The 17,456-nt window shown below is 35.9% G+C and overlaps 1 protein-coding gene across 8 annotated transcripts in view; it reads left to right on the forward strand.

Annotated features, from left to right (window-relative positions):
- SENP6 (SUMO specific peptidase 6) overlaps positions 1 to 17,456 on the forward strand; it is a 139,302-nt gene that overhangs the window by 115,877 nt on the left and 5,969 nt on the right. For 7 of the 8 annotated variants that reach the window (XM_066253854.1, XM_066253882.1, XM_066253858.1 and 4 more), the window contains 7 exons: positions 539 to 661; positions 2,069 to 2,161; positions 5,403 to 5,833; positions 11,822 to 11,922; positions 14,590 to 14,678; positions 15,631 to 15,699; positions 15,799 to 15,949. In XM_066253854.1, the coding sequence (XP_066109951.1) occupies positions 539 to 661; positions 2,069 to 2,161; positions 5,403 to 5,833; positions 11,822 to 11,922; positions 14,590 to 14,678; positions 15,631 to 15,699; positions 15,799 to 15,949 (1,057 nt within the window). The remainder of the gene's footprint in view (positions 1 to 538; positions 662 to 2,068; positions 2,162 to 5,402; positions 5,834 to 11,821; positions 11,923 to 14,589; positions 14,679 to 15,630; positions 15,700 to 15,798; positions 15,950 to 17,456) is intronic. The other variant, XM_066253890.1, reaches the window with a different exon arrangement.

Consider the following 17,456-nt stretch of genomic DNA (forward strand, 5'->3'; position numbering starts at 1 on the left):
CATTTTCCTTAACTATAGTCCCAGCTCTAGGCAACCACCACTCCTCTTTTTCTCTGCATTTTCTGAACATTTCATACACATGGCATTATACAACATGTGGTTTTTTGTGACTAGCTTCTTTTACTTAGCATAATGTTTTCAAAGTTCTTCTGTGTTACAGCACATATCAGTATTTCATTTATTTTTATTGCTGTATTTCATCTTACAGATACCACATTTTATTTTTCCATTCATTAGTTGATGAGGATTTGTGGCATTTTCACTTCATGGCGATTATAAATAATGTTGCTATGAATGTCAGTGTGCCTTTGTTTTAAACTATTAGATCTTTCAGGTCACAGTTTTATTCTCAGATCTGCTTTTCATTACTTGAAAATTATCTGGTAGTTATTGTCTAGATTGAGTGAACTTTGCTTCTTTCAGTTGTAAGGAATACAGATAGATGGTGGATAAATAGATATTTAATCATTGCCTGACTGTTTTTAGTGTGAGGTAAACTGTGAAATTCATTATATTGTAATTATTTTTTATAAAATAGATATTTGGTGCTTGAAAAACTAAAGAAAGAAGACGCTGACCGAATTCATGTATTTAGTTCTTTTTTCTATAAACGCCTTAATCAGAGAGAGAGGAGAAACCTTCATGAAACAACTAATCTATCGTAAGTCAAAGCTCTTTGAAAATATTTAACAATGTAACAAGTCACTCAAATTTAACTTAGTAAAAAATCACTTATTTGTATTGAGGCAACATAATTTGTAATCAACTAGCAAAATCATAATATTGGATTGAATCCAATATAAATGTGGATCAATAACCATAATATTCTAAAACCTTAAGAATACCTGGAATTCATAAAGATTTTAGGTGTAATATCTAGATTAGTATTTCCCCAATATGCCTGAAGGTGGGTTTTTTTGTTTGTTTGTTTGTATTTTTCTGAAGTGAGAAGTGGGGAGGCAGAGAGACAAGACTCCCGCATGCGCCTGACTGGGATCCTCCAGCAAGCCCACCAGGGGGTGATGCTCTGCCCATCTCGGGCATTGCTCTGTTGCGACCGGAGCCATTCTAGTGCCTGAGACAGAGGCCATGGAGCCATCCTCAGCACCCGGGCCAACTTTTGCTCCAGTGGAGCCTTGGCTGCAGGAGGGGAAGAGAGAGATAGAGAGAAAGGAGAGGGGAAGGGTGGAGGAGCAGGTGGGCGCTTCTCCTGTGTGCCCTGGCTGGAAATTGAACCTAGGACTTCCACACGCCGGGCTGACACTCTACCACTGAGCCACTAGCCTGGACACCTGAAGGTTTTTGAAAAAACTACTTGGATAACTTATTAAATACAGATTGCTCTGTTTTACCCAAGGTGTTCCATCCTTACTATATAACAGTAACCTGTGAATCTGTACTTTTAATAAATTCTTTGGATGGCCCTTTTTCAGATACGTTAAAGAAATATTATCCTCTATATTAGGCCCGAGTACTTTTTTTTATAATTCCTTTCCATATAGTGACTGCATCCAGCTCTAATAGTTGCTGGTAATTGGTCAAAAGATACAGAGAATTGGTACATTTCTTATCATAATTGCTATTAAATGTCACAAATTGATGGTTGCTATGCAAAGTACAAATAGTATTATCCACTAGTTCAGTGATTCCTAAGTTTGCATCTTATGGTTGATGATACTGATTTGACCACTGGTTGTAGTGTATTCTTCTTCATATACTATAAGATAATGCTCACTTTTCCTGCTCTCTTCTCCTTAGTTATCAAAGGTCATGGTCTCGTTTGCTTCTGAATATGGTTGTTTGTGCCAGTTCTGCAGTAATAAACAATAGTAGCACTGGTTTACCTATGTAGTAGCAAGAATTAAATATCTCTTTCTTCCAGATTCAGTGATTTTCAGTTTTCATGCTGTGCTAGCTCAGATGTTTTTTTTTTTCCCCAACTAGTTAAATCATTTTATACAACTATTTGATCGTTAACATTTTAATATGCATAATTTAAAATTGTTGCATATAAGCTGAAGCATTAGGAACATTTTAGAAACTTGGTAGTGTCTCCGTTGTCTTACAGAATACAGCAAAAGCGGCATGGGAGAGTGAAAACATGGACCCGGCATGTAGATATTTTTGAGAAGGATTTTATTTTTGTACCCCTTAATGAAGCGTGAGTAAGAATTCTCTTTCTGTAAATGTGGCTATTTTTAGAAAATGTGTTTAGAATGTAAAGAATTCGTCCATTTTAAACTTTTTGAAATTTGTTTAGTATGTCTGTACTTAATATTGTTTATTTATAAAAATTAAATATAATTTTTCAGTAAATCATGTAAGATATTAAATTTTACAAACATAAGACAAGATCTTTTTATTTTTGTTTTATTGGTCAATGTGGAATAATGTCATTTTTTTAAATGGTGCTTGTGGTCTAGCAAACATCCTATAGAAAAAGCTACTTTATACAGAAAGATGAATTTAAATTTTAGTTTAATAGAAGAATTTAAATTTTTAGTTTAAAACACACTTAGGCTCTTAACCAAGAAGAAAAGGCCATATTCTCAAATTGAAAACCATGCTGACTACACAAAGCTATTTTCTGAGTAAAAGGGTAGTTAAACATTCTGTGTTATTTTCCTCCAGTGGTAGCTAGAGAGGCATTGATGTGTAGGATAGTATTATACAATTTAGACTTGAGTGTGTTTGTATTTTTTGTTTGTTTGTTTTCCTATGCCCTCCAGCCAAAGACCCCCAGGAATACACCTGTAGTGGATAGTGTTGGGCTTATTAGTTCTATCAAAGAGCCCACATACCTTGGGCAACCATGGAGCCACTCAGTGAAAGTTTATGTTTCAAAGAGCCCATAACAGAATCTGGGCTTTGGTTTGTTGATTTGGGGGGAAGATCTAAGGAAGGCAGTGGTGTGGTTGGGTAAAGAAGTAGCATTCATTCAGTTCGCAAAAAGGGGGGGATTTTGACATTTTGGGGGTTGCATTATGACCTTGTTTGTCTTTACTTAGACAAATTATGAAATTGCTTTGCTTTGTCTCATTTTATTATGATTGCAGAGTAACCTTGTCTGAGGTTGATATTCAGTGAGATTGTTTATGTCTATCTAATAAGCCTAGCTGTGTCAGGCTAGCTTCTGAATGTGGTGTTTTTTTTCTATGAAAAACAAGTTCACTATATAGTATAATCAATCTGTATTTATTTAAATCATTGCTTTAATTATAAGATCTGTGCTCTCTAATTAGCTCAGCCAAAGATATAGGAAGGCTAGGACAAAACATTGGTTATGCCAGCAATAAAGCCCAACTTTTTCAAAGTCAAACATATTATAGTTTAAAACTAATTTTCAGTTTCTTCATTCTTCTCAAAATAGGGTTTCTTGACATATATTTGTTATATAAAGTAATATATGAGCTGTCTACTAGGTAAAATGGAGAATATACATTAAAGCCATTTGTCAGAAATTAATTTTAAAAATTTTAAATAGAAATATAATTTGAGATACATTTTAGCAATGGAGGCACATCCCTCTTAGTCACTTTATCTGATGTGGATGGAAACTATGACTAGTGCTTCCAATGCCTTGGTGAAAAGTAGAATATGAATAAAGATGTGGAGTCTGAAAAGTATTCTGGAAGAGTACTGCTATTTGTGGATGGAAGAATAGCCTCCAAATCATGAGAGCTCATTTTGTTTGGTTTTTGAAGAATTAAAGCCACAATAATTATATACACTGATTATATTACATGAACGGCCATATATTTGTCATCTGATTTATTTTCAGTTTTCCTGGTGGTGTTAATTTCTTTCAAGTTAAAAGCTATTTGCAAAAAATGCTCACAGTAATTGAGAAGAGGCAGAAATTTGATATTTGGATCTAATCCATCTTCAGATAAGTGAAAATGCCTCTGTTTTGGCCTTTTTTCTTTCATTGATGATTTAAGTTCAGTGTAGCTACTACTACAAGGATCATAGAAGCAAAATCTTGGCTCTTACAGCTTGAAAGTGATCTCAGGTGTATCTCAGCTTTCTCCTTTTAGCCAGGTGAAGAAAGAATTTTTCCTAATTTTTGGGTGAGGCGTTAGAACATTTATGGCTTATGTATATTGTCATAACTAAGAAATGTTTGAAAACTGATAGACTGGTTACAGCTGTTGGTTGAAAGTCACTGTATTATACTGTATTTAATCAATTTCAAAAGACATTTTTTCACGTTGTAACATTTCTGAAATTCAGATGTAACTTACAATAAGCTATGTCTTGAGTTGAAGTGAGGAAGTTGGTGTGCTGCTATAACTGCCACCTCAGCCTGACCTAAGTCCATAGGATACTGAGAATTAATAATTAAGAACAGGAGAAATGCATTCCCCAACCGTTCTTTACATTACTGAGGATGAAGTTAGCCTCTGTATTCTTTCTACTTACACTGTCCAATGAGAAGACAAGTGTTGTTCTTTAGTATTACCTTAGGATAATTTAACATTTTGCAGAAATGAGAATATAGCATAGCTTTTATCTTCATCGATATATTAATTTTTTTATTCAAAAAATGCCTGTTGAACATTTTACTCAATGACAGATATTGTGCTCAGCTAATAAGTTCTCTGACATCTGTGGCCTGTTCATTTTATCCTAGCACATAACACTGCCTGGCAAATAGTAAGTCCTTAATAAAATTCTTCATTAGATTAATGACAGTCAATATTAGCTGTGTAGCTTCTTACTCACGGCTTATATCCCACTAAATTCAGCTGTATCATGAGCACCCAGTTGATAGCTGGAACTCTACTAGTACTTTAAGTTCTGTTATAATGATCAGATTAGATATGTTATTTCATTTTAGTATAAATACATTTCAGTACAGCATGAGACAGAATTATTTGATACTTTCAGTGTTAAGCAATTCCTACCTTATTGATAAGATAAACTTTTTAAAAAGCTATATATGTACAATATTTAGAAAATGTTCAAAATTATACAGTCTAACTCGACTTCTGAAGCGATTTAAATCTGTCTAGTTTTCTATCCTTTGACATAAATAAGGCTAAGAGAAAGTTAGTGGTAATGATGAATTGCAGTGATATAATTTACATTTTGTTAAATTATATGGAAAAAAATAAAATAAATTTTTCATTCCACAAGCAAGAAAAGGTTTAAAGGATTGTTTGCAAAGTGAATACAAGCTCCGAAATTCTAACTAAACGTAGGTTACTTTTGACTGGACATTGTATTCTGTTAATGGATCAGTGATCATATAAACAGTGGATTAATTTGAGAATTGAAAAAAATTGGGCATTCTTAATTTCTTCACAAAAGCTTTAGAAAAACATTTTAATTGATATTTATTGCCAAATATAATCAACTTTTCTAATACTATATTCAGTAGTTTTATTTGTTTTTTACAGTGCACACTGGTTTTTGGCTGTTGTTTGTTTCCCTGGTTTGGAAAAACCAAAGTATGAACCTAATCCTCATTACCATGAAAATACAGCCATGCAAAAATGTTCAACTGTAGAGGACAGTTGTATTTCTTCTCCTTCAGCCAGTGAAATGGACAGTTGTTCACAAAACTCTTCTGCCAAGCCTGTAATTAAGAAGATGCTAAACAAAAAGCATTGCGTAGCTGTAACTGATTCAAGTGCTGAACAGGAAGAAAGTGACCCTCGTTATCGGAGAAACATATGCAGTGTGAAAAGTAGTCTGAAAAAAATAAATCATACTGCAAGTGAAAATGAAGAATCAAATAAAGGAGAATCTGCATGCCAGAAAGTTGTTGATAGGACTAAAAGTGAGAATGGCCTACAGACTGAATATTTAAATTCTATGCACCATACAGGTATGTTTCTGAATGTGTTGAAAGAATCCAGGAATTCAAAGTAAATTGGACTTGAGGATTAAGATTTCAGGGTACACTTTTTTTTAAGTCAGATTTATTGAAGTATAATTTACTTATAGTAACATTCATTCATTTTATCAGTATAGTTCAGTGAGCTTTGATAAATGTTGTATATAGTCATGAATCACTATAATAGTCAAGATTTAGAACCTTTCCATAACTCCAAATATATTTTTTGTGTGTGTGCAGCCAGTCTCCTCTCTTCACCTCTACCGAGAGTGCAGTTTTATAACTGTGGACAGGGCCTACATTTTCCATTAATAGGATGTTGGATTTATTTTTATTTCATAGGATATTATATTCAAGATAAAACAGTAATTGCACAGAATTAGGTCTGTAAGGTGAATTAGTTCAGTCTTCTCAATTTCCAGATGAGCAAATGAAGATTAAGTGGCAAGGGGCAGAAAGTAAAGCTTTCATCTCCAAAATAGTTGTTGACATTGAAATTAAAGATTAGTGGCTTATTCCTTACTCTCCTTCATTGATTTCAGCGGGAGGTAGAGCACTGGTCGAGCCTCTGTTTAATTCCCTTCAGTTTTAATAATTTGTTTTCCCCTTAAGTCAGTTCTACATTACTGGTGCTTGTTATGGAAATCTGAGGTTTCTGTTCAAATACTTAAATTTTATATGAAGTCGATTGTATAATTTCCTCTCCAACCCCAAGGTAAAAGAGTCTACTCTATAAAACCCATAATGTGCTATAGTATGTACCTTGCAAACTTATTAAACTGGGACTTAATCCTAATATATTTTCTTAGGAGGATAAAAATCAGTATAAAGCATAGAAGAAATTTTGTGAATTTAGAAAGAATCTATCAAAAATTGTAAATGCTGAACATACTCTGGGTGCTTTTGCCAGTTTATTTTATTAAGTCAGCTGTTGCTGAGCTCTTTTGAAAATGTTTTTATTTTTTATTTAATTTGACATACTAAGCTGCGGGAAGCTAATAATAGCAGTAGAGTGCTGATCTGTGTGCCCTGAGGAGATACGAGGCAGAGAGGGCAATGGTATATGAATTATATCTCCATTGAACTCTTTTTAAGTTCCCCTTTGATCAATAATCGCATACACATTAATGTGAATTCAAATTAAAAATGAATTGAAGTTCATATTTAAAACAAAGCAATGCAACAAAACCTAGGGCTTCTCATATATGTACTTAAACCCCATAAATTCGTAGGGCCTTCGACTACAAATTAATGTTCTAGTCCTTAAAGTTGTAGTGATAGCCAGTTTAAGTTTTATAAATAGTCTCACAAATGCTAGTGAAGACCACAGTAAGGAATAATCTGCTTTTTTGTAGGGTTTTTTTGTTTTGTTTTTTAAGATTTGTTCTAGGTATTCTTTTTCATTATAGTTCATGCATTTTGTTTTATTTTGTTATTTATGTAACCATATCAACTGTACCGTCCTTAAAAGAAATTAATTTCTCTTTATTGTGCATGATACACTGATATTTTTATTCTCTTTAATGTTTTACTTAATCCAATAATGGTAGTGTCCCACAGTTTGAAAAATAGTGCTATGCAGTGGGTCTGTGCATTTTTTTCAGGAATGAGGTCCTATACCTTTTCATCATATGTTTCCAAGGGATTATTCACCAAGAAGTACATTAAAATAAGAGTGTTCTCTCAAGTTGACATTACTATCTCAGATAGGATGGTTAATCAGTCTATCCTTTATAAAATAATGACTTTACTAAAAATTAGGATAGGAAAGCTTGTAAAAATGTTTGTGATATGATTAATATCTCAGTAATTGATATCTGTTTGGGCTGGGAATATATTTGGCAGAACTTAATATGAAGCATTTTAGACGGTTTTAATATAATTTAAACCATCAAATACATAACATACAGTCATGTCTACTGATGTCAAATAACATGCTGTATGTAGTAAATAAGTGGAAGTGTATCCTATCACAGGGATTCGTTTTTTGTTTTTTAAGAACAACTGTAGGAAAATAATGTGTGGTATCTCCTTTCATTTGCTGTTTTTTTCATTTGGGCACCATGTGAAATAGTATTTTGTATGGAACATGAAAAGTGTGTATGTTTAAACTTAAAGACTCACACTCAGCAATCTTTTTTTTTTTTTTTTTTTTCATTTTTCTGAAGCTGGAAACAGGGAAAGACAGTCAGACAGACTCCCGCATGCGCCCGACCGGGATCCACCCGGCACGCCCACCATGGGGCGGCGCTCTGCCCACCAGGGGGCGATGCTCTGCCCATCCTGGGCGTCGCCATGTTGCGACCAGAGCCACTCTAGCGCCTGGGGCAGAGGCCACAGAGCCATCCCCAGCGTCCGGGCCATCTTTGCTCCAATGGAACCTTTCCTGCGGGAGGGGAAGAGAGAGACAGAGAGGAAAGCGCGGTGGAGGGGTGGAGAAGCAAATGGGCGCTTCTCCTGTGTGCCCTGGCCGGGAATCGAACCCGGGTCCTCTGCACGCTAGGCCGACGCTCTACCGCTGAGCCAACCGGCCAGGGCTCAGCAATCTTTAAATGATCTCACTGTGAGAAACTCAGAAAGTGGGACTGAGAGAACAGCTGATGGAATTATCACCTCACTTATGTCAGGGTGGTTTATTGAATGAAGGAATTGACTACACTATTTAAATTATTTTTCTATTTTTTTAAAATATACCTACAGTTTAATTTGTATAAACTTCATGTATATATGACTGCTTTGTAGATAGAAATAATTTGCTGCTAGAATACCGATAATTTGATTTAATTGATTAAATCTGAATTGCTTGAGGATTTGAACAAGTTTTATTCAAATATAATTGTTTTAACTTTAAACATTAAAACACAGATTGTTGAAAATTAAGTTATTCTTTGCATAACTAAAGGATTTATTTACCATAGTGGCTTATTAGTTATTTTAAGTAGTATGGTTTTGATCACAACATTTAGATTTTAGATATTTCTGTTTTTCATCCCATCTTGCTTGTATTACTTACTATTCTTAATTTCCTTTCAAAAATTTGTACCAAAATAAATTTTATCCTATTTTTAAATTACGCTTTTTAAAACTTAGAACTGGCATGCTCTATAATAAATGTGATTGGTATCATTGGTATTAAAGTGCCGTACTTGTTTTTTTATTATTTTCATCCCTTTGAAACATTTTGTGTAACTAGCTTCTTTCAGCAAATTATTAGGGTTTTTTTGTTATGTTTTGTTTTGTTTGTATTTTTCTGAAGCTGGAAACGGAGAGAGACAGTCAGATTCCCACATGCGCCCGACCAGGATCCACCCGGCACGCCCACCAGGGGGCGATGCTCTGCCCCTACGGGGCGTCCTCTGTTGCGACCAGAGCCACTCTAGCACCTAGGGCAGAGGCCAAGGAGCCATCCCCAGCGCCCGGGCCATCTTTGCTCCAATGGAGTCTCGCTGCGGGAGGGGAAGAGAGAGACAGAGAGGAAGGAGGGGGTGGGGTGGAGAAGCAAATGAGCGCTTCTCCTGTGTGCCCTGGCCGGGAATCGAACCCGGGTCCTCTGCACGCTAGGCCGACGCTCTACCGCTGAGCCAACCGGCCAGGGCTCAGCAATCTTTAAATGATCTCACTGTGAGAAACTCAGAAAGTGGGACTGAGAGAACAGCTGATGGAATTATCACCTCACTTATGTCAGGGTGGTTTATTGAATGAAGGAATTGACTACACTATTTAAATTATTTTTCTATTTTTTTAAAATATACCTACAGTTTAATTTGTATAAACTTCATGTATATATGACTGCTTTGTAGATAGAAATAATTTGCTGCTAGAATACCGATAATTTGATTTAATTGATTAAATCTGAATTGCTTGAGGATTTGAACAAGTTTTATTCAAATATAATTGTTTTAACTTTAAACATTAAAACACAGATTGTTGAAAATTAAGTTATTCTTTGCATAACTAAAGGATTTATTTACCATAGTGGCTTATTAGTTATTTTAAGTAGTATGGTTTTGATCACAACATTTAGATTTTAGATATTTCTGTTTTTCATCCCATCTTGCTTGTATTACTTACTATTCTTAATTTCCTTTCAAAAATTTGTACCAAAATAAATTTTATCCTATTTTTAAATTACGCTTTTTAAAACTTAGAACTGGCATGCTCTATAATAAATGTGATTGGTATCATTGGTATTAAAGTGCCGTACTTGTTTTTTTATTATTTTCATCCCTTTGAAACATTTTGTGTAACTAGCTTCTTTCAGCAAATTATTAGGGTTTTTTTGTTATGTTTTGTTTTGTTTGTATTTTTCTGAAGCTGGAAACGGAGAGAGACAGTCAGATTCCCACATGCGCCCGACCAGGATCCACCCGGCACGCCCACCAGGGGGCGATGCTCTGCCCCTACGGGGCGTCCTCTGTTGCGACCAGAGCCACTCTAGCACCTAGGGCAGAGGCCAAGGAGCCATCCCCAGCGCCCGGGCCATCTTTGCTCCAATGGAGTCTCGCTGCGGGAGGGGAAGAGAGAGACAGAGAGGAAGGAGAGGGGGAGGGGTGGAGAAGCAGATGGGCGCTTCTCCTGTGTGTCCTGGCCAGGAATCGAACCTGGGACTTCTGCACGCCAGGCTGATGCTCTACCACTGAGCCAACCGGCCAGGGCGCAAATTATTAGTTTTTAAGAATTTAGATTCTTCAAATGGACTGAAAGTAGTCATTTCAAATTTTTCTTATGAGTCATTTATTTTTATACTACCAACCAGCATTTACATTAGGCTTTTGTTCTATTTTATTGAAAGATCTGTGAATATAACCAAACATGAAGGGAAAATATACAGAGTTGGGGAACTCATCTATTACTACTATTCTAACATGAAGATTATTTTCATTTTTTATTTTTATTTTTATTATTTGTCCAGAAGCAAGCCTAATTTAATTTTAATTGTTTATTTTTTATCTTGTACAATTTTTCATATTTTCATAATTTTAATTTATAAAATATACAGTATTTCATTTTATGTTCTACAGTTTGCTGTCTTATTACTAGACATTCAGGTTATTTTCTGACTAGTGTAGCTTCTGCCGTTAAAGATATCTGGCATACCTAGCACAAAAACATTTATACACATACATACATATATGTATTTGAATATACGTATATATATATAAGGTCTACCGGAAAGTTCAGTCCATTTTTGGAATAAAACAAAATACAAATTTTTCTTACCGTCAATAAACTTTATTAAACAATATAATTGCCATTATTATTAATGATTTCTTGCCAGCATGAGGGCAATTTGTATATCCCATTTTTGAAAAATGTTTTATCTTTTGATGCGAAAAATTGAACCAGTGCTTGTTTGATATCTTCTTCATCTTTGAATTTTTTGCCCTTCAAAAAATTTTGTAAGGACAAAAACAAGTGATAGTTGGAGGGTGCTAAGTCTGGGAAATATGGTGGATGCAACAGACATGCTTCTGTAGCATTTCTTCCTTGTTGAAATTCGTAAAAATTACAGTGGCGTAAATAAACTTGTATCAGTAGCCATGGGTACACAATGGCTTCACACATAAGACTAACGTGAATCAACTTTGTTTTAGTTAATTTGCTACGTCAGTATGTATGCATTAAGTGATAAAAATAGAGAGGCACACATGCGCCAAATAAACGTGCTTACGTGTCGAAACTTGTGATAGAAACAGACAGAACTTTCCAGTAGACCTTATATTTAATCATATAATTAATACCTATAGTTTTTAAGTTTTAATGAATTTTAGTGCCTGAATAGCAGAAACAACTTTGTAATTGACATATTGATCTAGGGTTTTATTAAAAGTAATTTATATTTAGAAATTACATGCTAAGGCAGATTTTATATCCTTAATTACTATATCCTTTACTGATTACTAGCTTAACATCTTACAGCCTATATACTATGCCATGTGCATATCATTTTTCATTATATAATGTTTCTTATTAATACAGATGGCTTAAGCAAAATCAGACTAAACTATAGTGATGAATCAATTGAAGGTAAAATGCTTGAAGATGAACTTATCGACTTCTCAGAAGATCAGGATAACCAGGTAAAACCTGCTTAGCAGAAAGTTCTGTTTTATTTAATTAAACGTTTTTCTTTGGAGTCCTCTAGGCCAGTGTTTTCAAGCTGCTGGTCTGCAGAACAGCGCTAGTTGCCAAAAGTTTTGTGCCGGCCCACGGTCCACAGTTGAAAACCACTGCTGTAGACAGTTCCTTCAACCAATAACTCATGCTTCGGGATTTGGGTTTTACCTCAAAACACAAATTAAGTTTTCAGCTCAGAAGTTGCTAGGATAAATCTATTAGTGCTGTTTTTAGTTTTGGGTTGTTTTTTCCTCCCACTTGGGACGAAACTAACAATACCCACTTAGAACATTTGAATATAAAATCAAATAATTTATTTTAAAAGTATTTATTCTTTTACACCAACACAGCCACCACCACCACCACCTTCCTCTTTTAAATGATATATGGGCCACATTTAACCTTTTGTGTAACATGACATTCAAAAGGCAAATGTTTAAATTTTTTATTATCAGGTTAATGAGCACAGTAAAATTATATTACTTCCACTTTTCCAGTGATTCTTTTTTTTTTTTTTTTTGTCTAATTTTATATATATGGAAGGAGCAGATAAGAATAGTTTAAACTAACATAGGGGAACTCTGATATTTACCTTATGTCTCACTTGCTCTAATAAACTTTCCTAACACCAAGAATAAAGTAAATTATTGAAAATACTTCCGGACCAGGCAGTGGCACAGTGGATAGAGTGTTGGTCTGGGACTCAGAGGACCCAGGTTCAAAACACTGAAGTCGCTGACTTGAGCACAAAGGTTGCTGGCTTGAAGTCCAAGGTTACTGGCTTGAGCCCAAGGTCATTGGCTTGAGCAAGGAGTCATTGGCTCTGCTGTAACCCCCTGGTTGTGGCACGTTTGAGAAAGCAATCAATGAACAAGTAAGGTGCTGCAGCGAAGAATTGATGCATTGATGCTTTGATGCTTCTCATCTCTCTCCTTTCCTATCTCTCTCTGTCTCACTATATAAAAAAGAAAAGAAAATATTTTGTAGCTTTATTTAAACAGGGCTTTATATGGAGAATAACATATAATTCTCTAATTTTTCTCTAGTTGTTAGAACAAACTGAATTTATCTAGTAGTGAAAATAGCTTTGTACTGCACCATTTTTCCTTATTGCTTAAAACTCGTGTGAACAAAAGCCGTTTTTTGTTATGTGTGAAAGGTCTACAGTGTGTGGCTATGAAATACAGTTTTTTCTCTCCAACATATACAGATTACATTTAAGGTTTATAATAAGCACTTATGCTACATAGTAGTTATTTCGTTCAAGAAATTGCCAGGCCCTGGCGGGTTGGCTCAGTGGTAGAGCGTTGGCCTGGCGTGCGGGGGACCCGGGTTCGATTCCCAGCCAGGGCACATAGGAGAAGTGCCCATTTGCTTCTCCACCCCCCCCCCTTCCTCTCTGTCTCTCTCTTCCCCTCCCACAGCCAAGGCTCCATTGGAGCAAAGATGGCCCGGGCGCTGGGGATGGCTCCTTGGTCTCTGCCCCAGGCGCTAGAGTGGCTCTGGTCGCGGCAGAGCGACGCCCCAGAGGGGCAGAGCATTGCCCTCTGGTGGGCAGAGCATCGCCCCTGGTGGGCGTGCCGGGTGGATCCCGGTCGGTCGGTGCATGCGGGAGTCTATCTGACTGTCTCTCCCAGTTTCCAGCTTCAGAAAAATACAAAAAAAAAAGATAAAAGAAAAAAAAAAAGAAATTGCCAGAAGTGTTTTCATGGAACAAAAAACCTTAATTTACATTCAAAATAATTCATAGAATAAGACAATGCCATTATACTATCTTCTCTCAAGTCAAGTCGCATATGGTTTTATTAAGTTAAACTGATTGTAAAAACCCTTGAAATTCTGATCTTTTTTTCTTCTTTTTCCAAGTGAGAGTAGCGCAGATAGCAAGACAAACTCCCACATGTGCCCTGACCAGGATCCACTCAGTGGCCCCTGTTTGAGATCAATGCTCTTCTGCTCATCTGGGCCACTGCAACCAAGCTATTTTTAGTACCTGAAGCAGAGGTTATGGAACCATCTCAGTGCCCAGGACAATGCAGTTGAACCAATCAAAGCCATGGCTCTAGGAGGGGAAGGGAGAAAAAAAGAAAGGGGAGGATGACTGGTGGCAAAGCACATGGTTGCTTCTCCTGTGTACCCCGCCCAGGAATGGAACCCAGGACATCCACACACTGGCTGAGGCTCTACCATTGAGCCAACAGGCCAAGGCCTGAAATATTTCTGATTTTTAAAAAAATATGTAAAAACTAATAAAGTCACTTGTGTCTTATTGTGAAACAGTTGTCTTAGCTAACTAAATTTTTGTAGAAATACCTAAAATCAGCAGTAGTATTTGACTGCAGAAGAATCAGTCATAATATATACAGTCTTTAAAATTTTAATCTAGATTGAATAAATGGTGTAACAGTTTTTTCAGAGATCTCTGATTTGTGGTGGTTTTTTTTCCATTAAAATGTCAGTATTGCAGCATTAGATAATTGGAATTGAGTGACATACCAAATTTTCTAGTGTTTGAGCACCTGACTAGAAATTTAAAAAAATATATCTGTTACAAAGATTTTTATTCTCAACACTATTTTGTTAGGTTATTTAGATTTTCTATTTTCAATAACAGTAAGCTCTCTTTATAGGATGATAGCAGTGATGATGGATTCCTTGCCGATGACAATTGCAATTCAGAAATAGGACAATGGCATTTAAAGCCTACCATCTGTAAACAGTAAGCATTAACTATACTATATCTTGAAAACCACATGATAATTTTTATTTACGTACCTTCATAGAATAAAACATGACTAGTTTTTATTTAAACAAGTACTTAAACAAAAGTCACAATGTCATGTTCAGTGAGAAAAACTGAGTTATTCCCAATGTCCAAGGATCAAACTGAAAAGAAAGAATAATCACTCCAGTCTTCTGTTTGTCTATTTTTGGGGTGCACACACACATATGTCACCCCAAATGAGAATGAATTTGTTTTGGTTTTCAAAATAATATATTCTAAGGTCTCTTTAGGGGCCCCAGAGTTCTTAGGTGATAAAATATTGCCTATTTGTAGACTTCATCTCTTTTGACTTTTTTGGTAAAAAATGTTGGCCAAAACCCCCTTGACAGCTTTTGAAAAGTAAACTTCATTTATAAAAAAAGAGAGACCTAGAACAGTTAAGTGATGTGCTCCAAATCCTATAAAATTTTACCCAGAAAGAACATAGACTTTTAAACATTCCAGGACATTTTGCACTACATTAGACTTCCTGACTTTTACTTGCGTTTATAACAAAATTTTGAAGGTTGAGTCTTATTTAATAATGTTCAGACTGGAAGTTCTGCTTGGCCTGCTTTTGGTGATTTGGAAATGTGGGGTATTCAAAATTTCAGGATTGTTTTGACTTCCTACTAAATGTTAAAGTATTTTTTGAAAACCAGCTTTGGAACTTCAGTTAAATAAATTGATGACTAAGATACGGTTAAATTAATGTTTTTTGGTATTTAACATAACTGGATATTTAAGTATTATTAAGATGTGTATGTCTAGAAAGAACCCCCCCCCCCAGTTTTACTGAGGCATGCAGAGGGAATATTGAAGATTTTAAATTTCATTATTAATGCACATCTCGTTATACCCTTTTAACATTATAAAATATTAACATTTGGTTATTTCTGTCCTATAGACCTTGTATCCTACTGATGGACTCACTCAGAGGCCCTTCTCGATCAAATGTTGTAAAAATTCTAAGAGAGTAAGTTCAAAACTGTACCTTGCTCTTTGTATTCTGGTGGAAATAAAGGTCTGTATGTATTTACATATGTATATTCTTATTATATATTCATTATTGCAGGTATTTAGAGGTGGAGTGGGAAGTTAAAAAAGGAAGCAAAAGAAGTTTTTCCAAAGAAGTTATGAAGGGCTCTAATCCAAAAGTACCCCAGCAAAATAACTTCAGTGATTGTGGTGTATATGTATTGCAGTATGTAGAGAGTTTTTTTGAGGTAGGTTTCAGTTTATTGGATATGATATAATAAATAATAAAACACTGTATTTGACTTTATGGTAGTATTAAAAGTATATGGTAAGTATTTTGAAGAATTTGGAATTCTTTAAAAATAATTTTAAAAATTATTCCAGAGAGCAAAAAACTTCCCAATTGGAGGTTTTTTGTTTTTTTTTTTTTCTTTTTCATTTTTCTGAAGCTGGAAACAGGGAGAGACAGTCAGACAGACTCCCGCATGCGCCCGACCGGGATCCACCTGGCACGCCCACAAGGGGCACGCTCTGCCCACCAGGGGGCGATGCTCTGCCCATCCTGGGCGTTGCCATGTTGCGACCAGAGCCACTCTAGCACCTGAGGCAGAGGCCACAGAGCCATCCCCAGCGCCCGGGCCATCTTTGCTCCAATGGAACCTTGGCTGCGGGAGGGGAAGAGAGAGACAGAGAGGAAAGCGCGGCAGAGGGGTGGAGAAGCAAATGGGCGCTTCTCCTGTGTGCCCTGGCCGGGAATCGAACCCGGGTCCTCCACACGCTAGGCCGATGCTCTACCGCTGAGCCAACCGGCCAGGGCGGTTTTTTAAGGTATAAAAAGATTGTGTACTTTATCAGATCCAAGGCTTGTGACCTATCCTCATCATTGATCAGCTCCCCTGGCTCTTTCCACTTTTAAGAAATATTTCCCATGATTTAGACTGCCTCTTTCATAATCTTGTCTCCTCTTTACAGATATATTTCTGGAGACATACTTGTATTCACTATCTTTACTTCTATTAAGTCATACTTTTGAAATCTGTATTCTGGCTTTAGCCTCATTCTTTTACTGAAATTGTTTCTGACCTCACAGCAGCATTTGATACTGACCTTTGCTTCCTCATAACACTCTCTTCCTTTGACTGGAGAGGTAAATACCACACATACGTCTCTTAGATATTCTTTACAGTTATCTTGACCTCTGTTCTTTATTCACTATCCAATGTACCACTGAGTCATGTGAACTATATTACATCATGTCAGATGCGTTTTAAATCTTATAGTGGCTTCCTGTTGCTCTTGAGTTAAAGAAAAATTCATACGGCCCACATGATTCAGCTCCCGTCCAGGCTTTTCTCTAGCATTCTACTTACCAGCCACCTGAATGTCATTCAGTTTTCATACTGTGTGGTTTCTTTCTTTCTTATCTATAGATCTTGATATATATCTCTTTACCTGGAATATAGGGCGTCCTTGGGTTTTGACACAGTTCTATTCTTAGTGACGTAACTCAAATTTTGGTGTAAGTCAAAATACACCCTAGGTCATTTACCTATCCTAATACAGTTATAAAATCATAATCTAGAACATAAAAATATAACTAAGGCACAGAAAAAAGAAAAGGACATAAGTATACTATACTGTATAACATACTGTAGTAACAGAAAATATGACAAAAAATGAGTAAGAAGTTCCTTACCTTTATTCCTGTGATTGGCTTGCACACTGGAAGGGGCATTGCAAGGTAGGAGAGAGTGA

Source organism: Saccopteryx bilineata, chromosome 1 (genome assembly GCF_036850765.1).
Source record: "Saccopteryx bilineata isolate mSacBil1 chromosome 1, mSacBil1_pri_phased_curated, whole genome shotgun sequence".
NCBI classification, from domain to species: Eukaryota; Metazoa; Chordata; class Mammalia; order Chiroptera; family Emballonuridae; genus Saccopteryx; species Saccopteryx bilineata.